Genomic DNA, 15214 nt, shown 5'->3' on the forward strand with positions numbered 1-15214 from the left:
ACATAAAATAGCTAAATTTTTGCTCGTAGAAAAGATTTGTGATCTAAAAAAATTATCACTTCAAATCCCCTTTCATCCATGTTTGGGTAATTAGATTTTTCAGCACGTGCTTTTGACTTTATACTCATCACATGCAAATGCATTTCACTGCACTCATGCTTAAATAAAAAGGTTAGGTTGGAGTTTTCAGCAGTGGAGTTTTCAAAAGTACAATTTAAGCAAGACTAATAGAAACAATAATAGTAGCTTTTATTTTTATCTCTCTTACAGCTGTGTCACATATCATATGTCCACAATGTCTGCACCACTTTTATAAATCATTTTTGCTACAAGGTATTATTGTCTGTTGCTCCTTCATCTCAAGGTATCAGCTTTTATTTTTCAATAGGACTTAAATTTTAGGGGAACAGCCTGGAACTTGGTCCCATCACTTCTTTTCAGACTCTGGAACAGCAGAGGTGTGCTTCAGGCAGCCTGCAGACAAGAAAGAAGGAAAGGAGAGAGCTTGGAGCAGTGCAGAAAATAGCCACTCTGCTCCCTAATCTACCCTCTTTTCGCATGTTGCTCTGGTCCCTGTCCCACTTCTTTTTTTGTTCAGAAATGAAGCCTTGCATGTCCGTATATTATAAAAATAAGACAAGACATTGACAGTGAGGTGATAAAATGATCTCCAGTTTGCTCTACAAATCAGGTTTCTTATTTAGGACAGAGATTCTAGCCCCAGGAAGCCAGTAGTACAAAAACATATCAGTACACATAAAATGTGGTGATGGGGTTTTTGCTTTAAGATGTGAAATTACCAATTTTGCTACTTGGCACAAAGATAAACTGCTATGACTGTGTATTTTTAATAGGATCGCCAATGAACCAAACTTGGACTTTCTCTTTTCTTTCCAGATTTAGAAGGCACAAGACCCTTGAGAATCAGTGTTGGCTGGCTGCTCAGTAGTCAGTGTAGGATCTGTATGACATTACTAAAAACAGCTACATCTGATTACTGGGTCACCGGCAACATTGTCACACTGCTGGAGTCCTTGAGCAAGGGCCAAGAGGAAGACTGTGGAAGAGATCTGTATAAATTAGGAACTGGATAGTTTATTGCACTTATTTCATACTCTGTCTCATGGATGGAATTTTAAAAATTTAAGGGCCTCTTCTGTCAAACTGCACTAGCAGTTTTTAGCGCGGGGAGGCACGCTGAATGGCCCATGCTGCTTCCAACGCTCATTTGAGTTCCCATGAGCGTTGTGAGCAGCGCGGGCCATTCAGCACAGCTCCCTGCGCTAAAAACTGCTAGCACAGTTTGATAGAAGAGGCCCTAAATGAGAAGCACATATAGCAAAATGGCAAGTTTGTTGGACTAAAATCAGGTCTTCTCCAGATTAAATTTTCTCACTTCAGAATCATAGGTTATGTTTCTTGTTAAAAGGTCCCTACAATGCAATGAGGGCGAGGCAAGGAACTGTGAACAATGGTCTGGAAGGAAAGATATATATTCATCCTAATGAAAGCTAGTTGAGAAATTTCATCTGTTTGTTGCAGTTTTGAGTACAGAGAGCTTTTGTGAGACATTTAATTTAGAACCCGAGACTAGTCTTGATGGGCGACCTTAACAAGGAGTTGGATGGCCTGTGTTGTTCATCCACCAAAAGCCTGAGCAGAGGACTTCTGGAAGAAGGGTCAAAGATGGGAGAGTCAGCGCAAAAAGCAAACAAACAAGTGGAGAAGGAGAGGGAGAGGGTAAAGTGGTGAAAGATGGAAGTTTAAAAATGTTCCTGGTGTAGAGAAGAAAGGGGATTGGGTAAAGGTAGAGTGAGGGGTGTTCTGATGGAAGGGGATGGAAGGAGCTGTCTCCTGATCACAAGTCTTTTCCTGTTCCTCAGATGCAGGTTTTTCCTGCCCTCTCACCTTATGGCAGGGATCTCAAAGTCCCTCCTTGAGGGCCGCAATCCAGTCGGGTTTTCAGGATTTCCCCAATGAATATGCATTGAAAGCAGTGCATGCACATAGATCTCATGCATATTCATTGGGGAAATCCTGAAAACCCGACTGGATTGCGGCCCTCAATGAGGGACTTTGAGACCCCTGCCTTATGGGGAAGGGAGGTTATGCAACTGAGGACAAAGCTTCAGATTGTCGCAGCTGCGTTAATACCGAGCTACAGGATTTTGGGGACTTATCAGCTGATGTTGTTTAATAAACAGAGCTGTAGCCTGGTTTTCCCAATAAAGAGTTTGGTGCATTATTATAATGATAGATGTTAATTAATAAAGAAGTGTTTATAAGGTTGGAGTTTAAGGGGGGTATGGGCACAATAGGACCATTCCAGACCTCAGTGTTAATATCAACAAAATGTGTTAAAATCACTTTCTTTGAAGCAGACATTTGTGTACATTTTAAAAGGCAGAAAATATAAAAGATCTGTGCTATAATTACAGCAACTACAATTTAAGCAAGACTTTAATAAAAACAACACACATGCCTGATGTGATCGTGTTTCACCAGCAGGCTGCATCATGATCAGAGGCAAAACTGTAGGGCAAAGCAATAAAATAAAAAATACATAACTCATTCAATAAAATCATAAATATGTAAATGTGATTTTTAGTAATCAAACATTGTGGTTTCCTGGTCAGTATGTAAAGCTTCATGGGCCTTACTGTACATCTCTTGCATGTAGTGGCTCCTGAAAGCCTTTATTATTCCCTGACCAAGAGGCTGGACGAGGGATGTTGTGTTAGAAGGCATGAAAACTTCAATGTTAAGGTGAGCATTTTCCAGGTCTTGCTGACAATGTACTGGTACAGTATCCAAAATTAGCAATACCTTAAATGCAAGGTTTATATTGTGTTATATCATTCAACTTCTGGAACGAAACAGCTGTTCAACCAACCAATCTCTGAATAACACAAATATCATCCAAGCTTTGTGGTGCCATCACCAGTGGACTGGCATGCAGCTCGGGTTCTTTTATCCTGACAACAATGCTGCCCACTGTGCCTTTTTTCTCATTCACCATTTGCATGATACACAAATTTCCTACAAAAAGAAAAAGGCAACTGTATATATCCTCTTGTCTGCAACAAAAGAAACTCTTCTAACAAAAGTAGGGTTTTAAAGATACACATCAACATAACTGACTGATGAGATAACTAGACTGGAAAAGTTGTAATTATTCTTAGGGAATTTTTCTTGCCATTTGGAATTCAGTCAATGTTAAGAGCATTAGGTCTCTTTCTAATAGCAACTTTCCCACCTCTGCAAAGGGAATACCGGTAAATACTCTAGCAGGTTACAGGACAGTCAGCTGCATAGTACCTGGAAAAAGTCCCAAAATTATGGAAAACTATGGAACCCTTTTATCAAACTCTGGAAGGGTTTTTTAATCGCAGACCACTGCAGTAACAGCTTTGATGCTCATAGAATTCCTATGAATGCTGGAGCTTTTACCGCAGTGGTCTGTGATTTTTTTTAAAAAAACCTTATGCAGCTTGATAAAATGGGGCTTATATTTGAATTTTTTTTTAAAAAAGGTGTACGGTTGTTAGGGTTTTATATCATTATTTTTTTTTTGTTTGTAGTTTTTGGATCTAGCTCACACCTTTTTACCAGTAGCTCAAAAACTGTCTCTTTGATCTAGTTCCTGCAGAGTTATGCTGGGTGTTGATACCAGCAAAGAAACCATATACAGGAAAGAGTAAAAGTCTGAAATATGCAATTGACAAAGACTAAAGGTAATAAAAATAACATAGGCAATGTTCTTATACTTTCTAGATGAGGTTGCCAAAAGTTTGTACTAAGATAGCACTGAACAGAAACAAAATCCAGCTAATAATTGAAGGTTTCCAACACAAACAGGGAACGTTTATCCAATATGGGAAGTCAATAAAGCTATTTGAAAGAACAAAGAGACTGACTACGATGAAAAACTTATCTCTGGAGAGTGGTCCTATGTTTATATGATACGCTCAGAGATGTGAAACTCCAAAAGATGGGGAGGTAACCCCCTCTTGCAAAAAGAGTTTACCATCCAGTCATAGCGAACTTCATATTTAAGGTCACTCTCTGAGATTTGAAATTCAATTTATATGCTTCAATCCTTTTCAGTATATGATTATGTCCAGTCTTATTAGTTGTATAAGTTAACTTGCATATGAAAGATCACTGGAATACAGGTTAAACTTTACTTATCTTTTGGAAAATTGTTCTACAGGGTCCCAAAGCGGCCCCGTTCCGACGTCTGCTTCAGGAGACCCAGTTGAAGAGTTACATAATTCTCAGTCCAAAGTTAAGAGTTAACAAGTGCTTGAATATCCGTGATTCTTGATCTTATCACTCATCCAAGTTGGAATCATTGTGCAAACTTGGATGAGTGATAAGACTGGACATAATCATATACTGAAAAGGATTGAAGCATATAAGTTGAATTTCAAATCTCAGAGAGTGATCTTAAATATGAAGTTCGCTATGACTGGACGGTAAACTCTTTTTGCAAGAGGGGGTTACCTCCCCCTCTTTTGGAGTTTCACATCTTTGAGCGTATCATATAAACATAAGAATCACTCTCCAGAGATAAGTTTTTCATCGTAGTCAGTCTCTTTGTTCTTCCAATAATTGAGGTTTAGCTGTTCAGTCCTGTGATTCCTCCCCACCTCCCCTGAGGAAGTGTATCCATGACAGTGGTCTTGTAGGTTCCTATGTGAAAAAAGCATATATTTCCTGTGTTAGTGATGGAAAAGGAAATAGCTGGCATGTTTGAGAAAAAGATTAAAATACTTACAAATATAAAAACAAGAGGCAGTTACTACTGCCAGATTCTTCATCATAAAAACTGGGGAAGGGGAAGTCAGGCAGATAAAGACAATTATGGGAATTAGCAAGACAAAAGAATTATTCTCACTGTAGTTGCTCAACTGGAAATAAGAAGAAGAAGATAATGGTCAAACTTCAATAATCTTATAAAAAAATAAGGAAGAATGCCAAATTCAGACACAGAAAAAGGTGACTAGAGATCAGGCGATTGTAGAAATATTTCACACCAAACTCTGCTTTATCCCATAATGATCATCCACTTGTTTTTGGAGTTAAAGATCTACCAGTCTGGTCCAGAAAACAAAATCTCATTTTCAGGAGGCTGAACATCTTTGTGGCCATAGACCCTTCAGGTTTGTGAGCTGTATTGTATCTATAAAGCTGTCCTAAGATGGAGGACAGGCATCAAGAATGAAGCAAGAGATCAGCCATTGTCACCTAGCAAGAGAGAGAATCAAGTCTTATTAAAAAATCAATAATAAGGGTAAGCCCTTCATTGAAATTTGCCCAATGGCAAGTCAGTTTGTTTGGCCTTCATACAATGGGATGGTGATAGAACTTAACACTTTTTTCAGCCATATTTGAAATAAATATAATGTATTTGCATGCTAACATTACAAAAACACTTACAGTTTTATATCAGATGGCAACCTGACTTCTGGGAAGCAGTATGGTTAGATTAATATTCTGTTACACTAACTACATTTTAGAAATAGGCTCGCTCATTAGATGAAAAAATTGCAACTCATTGAAGACATTGAATAATGGCCTCCTTATGACCTTGACTTCCAGAGAAAAAGTGCAAAAGATCTTGATGAAAATCTGTGAATATTGTTGAGATTGCTCAACAAAGATGCCTGTTCAAAACAAATCCTTATCCAGGCATGATTCCCTGCGAGCTCAAGGTCCAATCAAGGTTTACATATTGACCTTTCTAGAAGTCAGGTAAAGAAATCAAAGCTGCTCAGAGCTAAGAGGGGGGGTGGGGTGGGTGTGCTGTAAAGTTCTCAGCCCATCCAAGAAGAGAATAATGTGGATATCAAAACATAGAATTTCATTTCTGCAAATTGGCACTTAATGAAATAACTCTTTTCAGCTAGTGGCAAAATAATGCTTAGAATTTAGGAAGATGGTTGACTGGGCTGAGAACTTTTAAGCAACCCCTCTGTAGTTCTGGGCAGCTTTGATTCCTCTACCTGACTTCCAGAAAGGTCAATTATTGACCAAAACAGTGAAGGCTTAATTTCCTGAAAAGAAACCAAGGTCTATCAAAGTTCATAAACAGACTTTTAAAGGCTAGAATTAGGTAAGTGGACCAATCATATAATGAAAGTAGAGCAACAGTTTTGGATTGCCTTTGATATGTTCAGGAAAATTAAAAGAAATTCCATTTTGTAGCAATCATTCCATGATCTATAACAGTGCTTCTCAACCCAGTCTTCGTGACACACCCAGCCAGTCTAGTATTCAGGATATCCACAATCAATATGCTTGAAATAGATTGTATGCTCTATCTCTTTGGTATGTAGATCTCTTATCTAATCTAAACCTTAAGTTTATATACCGCATCATCTCCATGAGAATGGAGCTCGACACGGTTTACAAGAACTTAAAATAGTGGGTAGAGAAGAAGAAAAAGGATTACATGAACTTATGTGTAGAAGGGGGGAGAGAAAGGGGGGGAAGGATAGAGCTACAATTTGCTGAAAAGCCAGGTTTTCAGTTGTTTGCAGAATAACTGAAGGGAGCTCAGGTTCCGCAGCGGGGTGGTGAGGTCGTTCCAAAGACCTGTGATTTTGAAGAGAAGGGATTTTCCCAGTTTGCCTGAATAGTGGATGCCGCGTGGAGAGGGGAAGGCTAGTTTAAGCCTTTGGGCAGTTCTGGAGGAGTCGGGACTGGAGGAGTTGAAAGACAGTGGGATAAGAGGAGGCAGGATTCCGTGAATGATCTTGAAAGCCAGGCAGGAACATTTGAAATGGATTCTGGAGATTATTGGGAGCCAGTGAAGTTTGGCAAGGAGTGGGGAGGCATGGTCAGACTTGCGTTTTGAGAAGATCAGTTTGGCTGCAGTATTCTGGATTAGCTGGAGTCTTAGAATACTTTTTTTTTGATAGATTTAAGTAGATGGCGTTGCATTGTGGATATCGTGAAAACACAACTGATTGGGTATGTCCTGAAACATCATTGCAAGATCTGCAAGCCAATGGCAGCCTGCAGAGACATGCAGGGCGGCCCATGCTGCAGTCCAGGTTTTCATTTCCCCCCCACCCCCTGAGATCCAACACTTCTCCTTCCTGGGAGCTGCTCTTTCACTTTTCTGGCCACTGGCAGGGTGAGTAAGGTAAACATGCTACCTTTGGCAGCTCAGAATCTTTCTCTCTGCTTTTGCTTCCTGCTCCTGCTCCTGCATAGGCAGGAAGCAGTAGAAAAAGGAATGCTTCTGGGCTGCCAAAGGCAGTGTGTTTACCTCACTTACAAGGCCGGTGGCTCAAAGAGTGAAAGGACAGCTGCAGGGAAAAATGAGAAACTACTGAATCCCATGTAGGGGAGGAACATGGGTGGGGGGAGGGGGTTACTAGAGATGATGGACCATGGGGATGGGGAGGTAAAAAAAAAAAAAAAGATATTCCAGACCTCTACTGAAGGGGGAGGGAAGGAGAGGTATGTTGGACTACTGGAGAGGGGAGGGAAGGAGAGAGAGAGCGATGCTGGACTATTGGAGGGGAAGGAAAAGATAAAGAGATGCCAGATCAGGGGAGTGAGACTACAGTGAGTCTGACTTTGGTACTGGGAAGGATGGTATAAGCACTGATAAAAGACCGGCATCGTCGATCACCTTGACAGACACAAACTGATGAGGACCAGCTAGCACAGCTTCAGCAAAGGAAGATCTTGCTTGACAAACTTACTGCACTTCTTTGAAAGAGTAAATGGGAAGATAGACAAGGGTGACCTGGTCAACATCGTATATCTAGATTTTCAGAAGGCGTTCGACAAGGTTCTGCATGAACGCCTACTTTAAAAAATTGCGAGCCATGGAATCGAGGCTGATATACTCACGTGGATTAAAATCTGGTTGGCGGATAGGAAACAAAGAGTGGAGGTAAATGGGCAATATTCAGACTGGAAATGCATCACGAGTGAAGTGCTGTAGGGTTCGGTGCTCGGGCCTGTGCTCTTCAACATATTTATAAATGACCTAGAAATTGGCATGACGAATGAAGTGATTAAATTTGCGGAAGATACAAAGTTATTCAGAGTAGTGAGGACACAGAAGGATTGCGAAGACCTAAAAAGAGACATAAATATGCTCGAGGAATGGGCCGTTAAATGGCAAATGAGGTTCAATGTGGTTAAGTGCAAGGTGATGCATGTCGGTAACAAAAATCATATGCACAAATACAGGCTGTCCGGAGCTATACTCGGAGAGAGCCCCCATGAAAGAGAGTTAGGAGTACTTGTAGACAAGTCAATGAAACCGTCCGCACAATGCGCCGCGACAGTGAAAAAGACAAACAGAATGCTAGGAATGATTAAGAAGGGGGATCACAAACAGATCTGAAAAGATTATCATGCCATTATACCGGGCCATGGTACTCCCCCACCTGGAATACTGCGTCCAACACTGGTCGCCGTACATGAAAAAGGACATAGTAGTACTTGAAAGGGTCCAGAGAAGAGCGACAAAAATGGTTAAGGGACTGGAGGAGTTGCCGTACAACGAGAGGCTAGAGAAACTGGGCCTCTTCTCCCTTGAGAAGAGAAGACTGAGAGGGGACATGATCAAAACATTCAAGATATTGAAGGGAATTGACTTAGTAGAGAAAGACAGGCTGTTCACCCTCTCCAAGGTGAAGAGAACGAGAGGGCACTCGCTAAAGTTAGAAGGGAAAAGATTCCATACAAACGTAAGGAAGTTCTTCTTCACCCAGAGAGTAGAAATCTGGAACGCTCTTCCAGAGGCTGTTATAGGGGAAAGACCCTTCAGGGATTCAAGACAAGGTTGGATAAGTTCCTACTGGAACAGAACATACGCAAGTAGGGCTAGACTCAAATAGGGCATTGGTCTTTGACCTAAGGGCAGCTGAATGAGCAGACTGATGGGCACGATGAACCACTGGTCTCACTCAGCAGCGGCAATTCTTATGTTCTTAAGAAAGCATAAAATTTAAGAAAGTTAAATATTAAAAGTTAATGGCAAAGATGGATGTAGTAAACCAAAACAAAATCTCTTACCTGTAAGAACAACTTTGTATTATCAGGCTTGGTAAGTGTTGCAGCATTGAAAAACACTTTTTAAATTTTTTGTGTGATGCTTCACCAGGGCGCCTTGCAGCGATATGAAAGCGCTGATACATAAGAACATAAGCAATGCCTCTGCTGGGCCAGACCTGAGGTCCATCGTGCCCAGCAGCCCGCTTACGCGGCAGCCCCAACAGGTCCAGGACCTGTGCAGTGATCCTCTATTTATACCCTTCTATCCCCTTTTCCAGAAGGAAATTGTCCAATCCTTTCTTAAACCCCAAAACTGTTCTCTGCCCTATAACGTCCTCTGGAAGCGCATTCCAGGTGTCGACCACACGTTGGGTAAAGAAGAACTTCCTAGCATTCGTTTTGAATCTGTCCCCTTTCAACTTTTCCGAATGCCCTCTTGTTTTTTTATTTTCTGAAAGTTTGAAGAATCTGTCCCTCTCTACTCTCTCTATGCCTTTCATGATCTTGTAAGTCTCTATCATATCCCCTCTAAGTCTCCTCTTCTCCAGGGAAAAGAGACCCAGGTTCTCCAATCTCTCAGCGTATGTGGGTTCTTAATCACAGCACATAATCATGAGCGCTAAGGCTTCTGTTACACATTAAACTGTCCATGTAGCTGTTCAGTAAAAAGAATGGTTCTTATCTGAATGGTGTATCTCAGCTCTGAGATCTGTCAGATCACCAGAAGGGGAAAGAAAGGGAGGAGATGGTATCTGGAGCCGAGATACACCAATTCAGATAAGTGCCATTCTTTTTTTCTGAACAGCTACATGGACAATTTAATGGTGGAATGAATTTGAGAAGTGTTATTGGTGTCATGGCCCAAAGTAGGAACATATTTGTCGGCTCTCCTTCGCTCCTTTTGAATCCAAACAGCCCTCACTTAAATATTAGCGAAGACCACTGCCCTAAAGAATGGGTTGAGAAGCAGTGATCTATAATTAGACATATGTGGCATACGCTTCCTATTTTTGCAACTTTAAAAAAAATAAAGCTTACATGTATTTTAATCATTTCCTTTTTTCTTTGCAAAGTCATTTTCCTAGTCAATATCTCTGTTTTCCGTATTTCCTTTTTGAGGGGAATCTGCTCATAGTACATTGACTAAATAACTTTTTTTTTTCAATTGATTCCATTTACTTGTGTATCTGCAGCTCTCTCCTTAAAACATTGATACTTTTTTTTTTAACTCAAAACCCTTTCAGTATTGACTTAGGACTTTTATGATCTTTCTTCTGTTAGTTCTGCTTGGTGCATGATGAAATACAGTATTTAGCATGGACTAAAAAAACATAGTGCAAACTAACCCCCCTTTTACAAAGCTGTGTTAGGCTTTTAACCACCGGCCGCAGTGGTATTAGCTCTGACACTCATTATATATTAAGGGAGCATGTAAGAGACATGTTTTGGGTGGAATTTGGGTAGGCTTTGCACTTGAATATCTTGCAGGATAACCAAACCTTTTTCAAGGTGTTCAGGGCGTCATTTAGACTTTTAGAGTTAGACCTTTTTTAAAAGCGAGTAAGAGCCAAAAAGGTACCCAAACTGACCAGATCACTACTGGAGAGATGAAAGTATGCCGCCCCCCCCCCTCCCTCACACACTCCCCCAGTGGTCCCACCTTTCAAAGATATAAATGAAATAGTATATACCTGTGCCACAGCAACACCTATTATGAAAAAGTCTAGTAGAACAGCACAGAGGTATCTTATGTAGCCTGGTGAGTGGGCTAGTGAACCATAGAGAGGAGAAGCAGGCCTATAAGCCACTCTTAACCACATTTATGGTGGAAAGCGTGAGTCCACCAAAACTCACCCAAGGGCTATTGGGGTGGTAGACAAGTGGGTGAAGCAGGTTTTTGGGGAGTTTTGGAGAGCTCACCTTACACTAAAAGGGGGTTCTGGTGCAATATGTACCTGGCACCCTTTATGTGAAGTTCACAGCAGTGCCCCCTAAGGTGCTTCACTGTCCTGTTGTGATGTCTGCATGGCCAGTCTATTAAGATGTTGACCCCTCCCATGTCAAAATGGGCTTAATTTGGACATTTTGAATATGGACATTTTTGTATTTGAAAATGGCCAAAAACGTTAAGACATCCCAAGGGCTAAGAGGTCCAAATAGGCCATTTTCAAAAAAAATAAATAAAAAAAAATCTGGACGTCTAGCAGTTTTGAAAGTGGATGTTTCCCAACTCTGACTTTTGGACATGTTGCGGGAAACGTCCAAACTCAAACTTAATACACACTATTGAAAATGCCCCTCCAAATGCCTGATCCGTGCCTAAGTTAGGCATGGGGAATTGTACCAAGTTAGGCATAGGGAATGTATAAAACATTGTTGCACATTCTGCCATTAACCCCTCCTCTTCTATTAAACTGCAGTGAACTACGCTGCTCCCGATGATCATAAAGTTCCTATGAGTGTCGGGAGCAGCATGGGCCATTCAGCGCGCTCTCTGCGCTAAAAACTCCTAGAACAGTTTAATAGAAGAGGGGGTAAGTGTATTCTATAAACAGCGCCCAACTTGGAGCACCATTTATAGAATGCATTTATAGCATGCATTTTTTGGGCACTGATTTTTCAGCACCATGTATATAATTTACTCCTAAATGTATTCTCTATGTTAATCATACGGGAAGATTAAGGCCTAGATTCTGTAAAGTGCGCCTAACTTTAGGCGTGCTTTAGACGTCCTTGTGGCGCAAGTGGTAATCAGCATTATTTAGGCACTATTTAGGCATCGTATAGACGTCTCTAATTCACTAAGATACTTAGGCGTTTATTAGGCCCGCATTCCCAAAAAACCCATATAGATGCCAGATAGATGTCCCTACGATGTTATATATAAAAAGGTGGTTTTTACTGATTTGTTATCATTATTTCAGGACTGTAAGCTTTAACATAATTAACCCAAAGTATACCACCATTGAAATGAAGCAAAAACTATACTTAGACCAGCTTTTCTTTCGCCTACATTTTCCACACTGTTTAGATGCCCTCTATCACCTAACTAGCGTCTATCTGGTGAATATCCTTAACCATGCCCATGTTACGCCCATGTCTACAAACTTAGACGTGACTATTCCCTAAATCTGCGCCTATCTCGCGTCTGTGTTCTAAGGACGCCTAAAGGATGCCTAACTTCGTCTAAGTTCCAATTAACGCTTGTTAAGACCCTTAAATTGCTCATTATCCACTTAAATCGGACGCCTAAAGTTAGGCGCACTTTACAGAATCTATGCCTAAGAGCACACACATAATGGTTAACACAACAGTTTCATGGTAACAGTACCTTAATTTTTGTTACTGAAGCAGGCTAACTGCAAAATTTTAGTGGAGGAGTAGCCTAATGGTTAGTGCAGTGGACTGAGACCTGACGAACTGGGTTAAAGTCCCCACTGTAGCTCCTTGTTACCCTAGGCAAGTCTCTAAATCTACCATTGCACTAGGTAGAAAATCTTAGACTGGACACATTACAAGCAGGTACTTTCTCTGTCCCTAGTGTTTATCTGATCCCATCACCGCCCATCTACTGATCACCATCTCTCCTCCTGTCATCTCCTCTGCCATATCCTCAACCTCTTGCTCTCCACTGTAACTATGCCCACCTTCAAACATGCCATAGTTACGTCATTCCCCAACAAAACCTCACTGGACCCTACCTGCCCCTCCACATATTGCCAATCTCTCTCCTTCTTATCCAAGCTACTTGAAAGTGCTGTTCATCGCAGTTGTCTTGACTTTCTTTATCCTCAACTTGCTTCAATCGGCTTTCGCCCTCTTCATTCTATAGAAACTGCCCTTGCAAGAGTCTCCAATGAATTGCTCCTAGCCAAATCCAAAGGCCTCTACTCCATATCTATCTGTGGCTTTTGACAGTATAGATCATTGCCTACTCATCGATATGTTGAGTTTCACTTGGGTTTCAGGGCTTTGTTATCTCATGTTTTTCTTCTTATCTTTCCCATCACACTTTTAGCCTAAGCTCTGGAGGATCATTCTCCATCATCATTCTGCTATTGGTTGGTACACCTTGAGGCTCTGCCCTGGAACATCTTCTTTTCTCCATCTATACTTCTTCCCTTGGTGCTCTAATCTCCTCCCAGGGCTTCCAGTATCACCTCTATGCTGAAGACTCGCAGCTCTACCTCTCTACACCTGAAATTTCTACAAGAATCCAGGCCCAAGTTTCAGCCTACCTGTCTGACATTGCTACCTGGATGTCTCGCCGCTACCTAAAATTAAACATAGCCAAGACTGAACTCCTTATCTTTCCTCCTAAACACCTTCTCCTCTTCCTCTGTTTTCTATTTCTGTGGATAACACTTTCATCCTCCCTGTCTCGTCAGCTCACAACCTCGGGGTCATCTTTGATTCATCTTTTTCCTTCTCTTAGCATACCCAACTGAGTGCCAAAACCTGTCATTTATTTTTCTACAACATCACTAAAATCTAGTCTTTCCTTTCTGAGTCCACTGCCAAGACCCTCATTCATGCTCTCATCACCTCTCGCCAGGACAACTGTAACTTGCTTCTTAGTATATTCCGCTAAGCCAGCTCACTCCCTTCAGTCTGTTCAGAATGCTGCTAAATACCTCATATTCTGCCAGTGTTGTTATGCTCAGATTACCCCCTCCTCAAATCACACCATTGGCTCCCTGTCCATTTTCACATACAGTTCAAACTCCTCTTATTGCCTACAAGTGTATTCATTCTGCAGCTCTTTAGTACCTCCTCTCTCCCTATACTCTGTCCTAGAACCTCTGTTGATTGGGTAAGTCTCTATCTGTACCCTTCTCCCCTACTACCAACTCCATCGCCGTATGCCTGGAACAAACTGTTTGACTTGGTCCTTCTCTGACAGTATTCAAATTCATGCTGAAAGCCCATTCTTTTTTGAAGCTGCATTTAAATCCTAATTGCAACCTACTTGTAAAGCACCTATATCTGTTCATCATTCCCTCTCCTATCCTTTCTACCTTATCATGCCTTTTGAACAGCGTGTATACATTCACCCTTTTGTCCTGTTTGTCATAATTAGATTGTAAGCTCTTTTGAGAAGGGGCTGCCTTTTGCATGTTTAATGTCAATGCTGCATGTGTGCATCTGGTGGCGCTACAGAAATAATAAATAGTAGTAGCTTATCTTGTACAGATTTACACTCTTTAGATGAATACATGCACACCTAAGATATTCTTCTTAAACCCCATTAATTAACAAGAGATGGTGAAATCTTATATGTAGTAATAAAAATGTCCGTGATCTTTATCATTTAACTATCTTAGGCTATAAACTAAATGAATCCTAAGCACAAGGAAAATAGAATGAAAAGCGTTCAAGGACAGAATGCACCACCTTTCTCTAAACATTCAGCAAAGTAAATATCATCCGAAAGGCTTCAATAATAGCTTCCAAAGCCACGACCGTCAGCGACGTGATGCCCTTATACTGCACCAAAGCAGTCGCACGAAGGTGACGTCATAAGGGCCTGCCCCTGGATCACATGCTGGGGCAGACTGTCCCGACATTCCCCGTAGAAAAGAGAGGTAGCATAGCATTGGAATACGCTGGTCACATGTAAGGGGAGCAGGACCTTGGAGGGGTTTAGTCATCTACGTTGAATGAGAACGAAGGGCGGGCTTCAAAATGGCGACCAAGGCTGGAGGTTAGTACTATTGTATTTGATACAGAGTAGGGTTGATGGGAACTAATCCGGGGAAATAAGGCTTCGGATGCGATAGGTTATTTTATTTGTAAAGTGGAGGATCGGAGTCTGGTGGATGATAAATCTGAGGCAGAGAGCCACAGGATAGTAAAATAGCCTCTTAGAGTTTGGCAGTTCGTGCCTGGAGGGAGGGCAGGCATTGGCTCGGAGCTCCTTGGATTATGCCTGAGAATGCAGGGCATTGATGAGTGATGCCTGGCACAGGAACCATGGAACGAGAGTTGGCTCGGTGATGTCTGGGGGGAGGGAGCGCTGCGTGAAGGAAACAACTTGCGTTCTACTAACTACAGTACTGCTATTAATTAGTTTTCCTTTGCGATTAAAAAGCGGGTTATTGCTGTTTCAAATGCTTTGTGTGAACGTATGTTATGTTTATCTTTGGAGTAAACTAAGTATTTTGTAGCTGAGGCTTGTTTCAGAAGT

At 41.3% G+C, this 15214-nt stretch overlaps 1 protein-coding gene and 1 long non-coding RNA gene across 6 annotated transcripts in view; one reads left to right on the top strand and one right to left on the bottom strand.

Annotated features, from left to right (window-relative positions):
• Window positions 1-247: 247 nt before the first annotated feature.
• Window positions 248-14649, bottom strand: LOC117360889. Of its 5 annotated transcripts, XR_004539550.1 has the most exons (5): window positions 14422-14644; window positions 4781-5250; window positions 2827-3039; window positions 2479-2532; window positions 248-474 (listed from the first exon to the last, which is right to left on the bottom strand). It is a non-coding gene; the product is annotated as an uncharacterized LOC117360889 (long non-coding RNA). The 5 variants fall into 5 exon arrangements; XR_004539547.1 differs by having other exon boundaries at window positions 2479-3039; window positions 14422-14649; XR_004539548.1 differs by lacking the exon at window positions 2479-2532 and having other exon boundaries at window positions 14422-14635.
• The window catches only part of FUNDC2 (FUN14 domain containing 2), a 29600-nt gene continuing 28961 nt past the window's right edge, over window positions 14576-15214 (top strand). The window contains exon 1 of the mRNA XM_033945453.1: window positions 14576-14731. Coding sequence (XP_033801344.1) covers window positions 14713-14731 — 19 coding nt within the window. The 5' untranslated portion in view covers window positions 14576-14712. The remainder of the gene's footprint in view (window positions 14732-15214) is intronic.

This window comes from Geotrypetes seraphini, chromosome 5 (assembly GCF_902459505.1).
Source record: "Geotrypetes seraphini chromosome 5, aGeoSer1.1, whole genome shotgun sequence".
In the NCBI taxonomy this organism is placed as follows: Eukaryota; Metazoa; Chordata; class Amphibia; order Gymnophiona; family Dermophiidae; genus Geotrypetes; species Geotrypetes seraphini.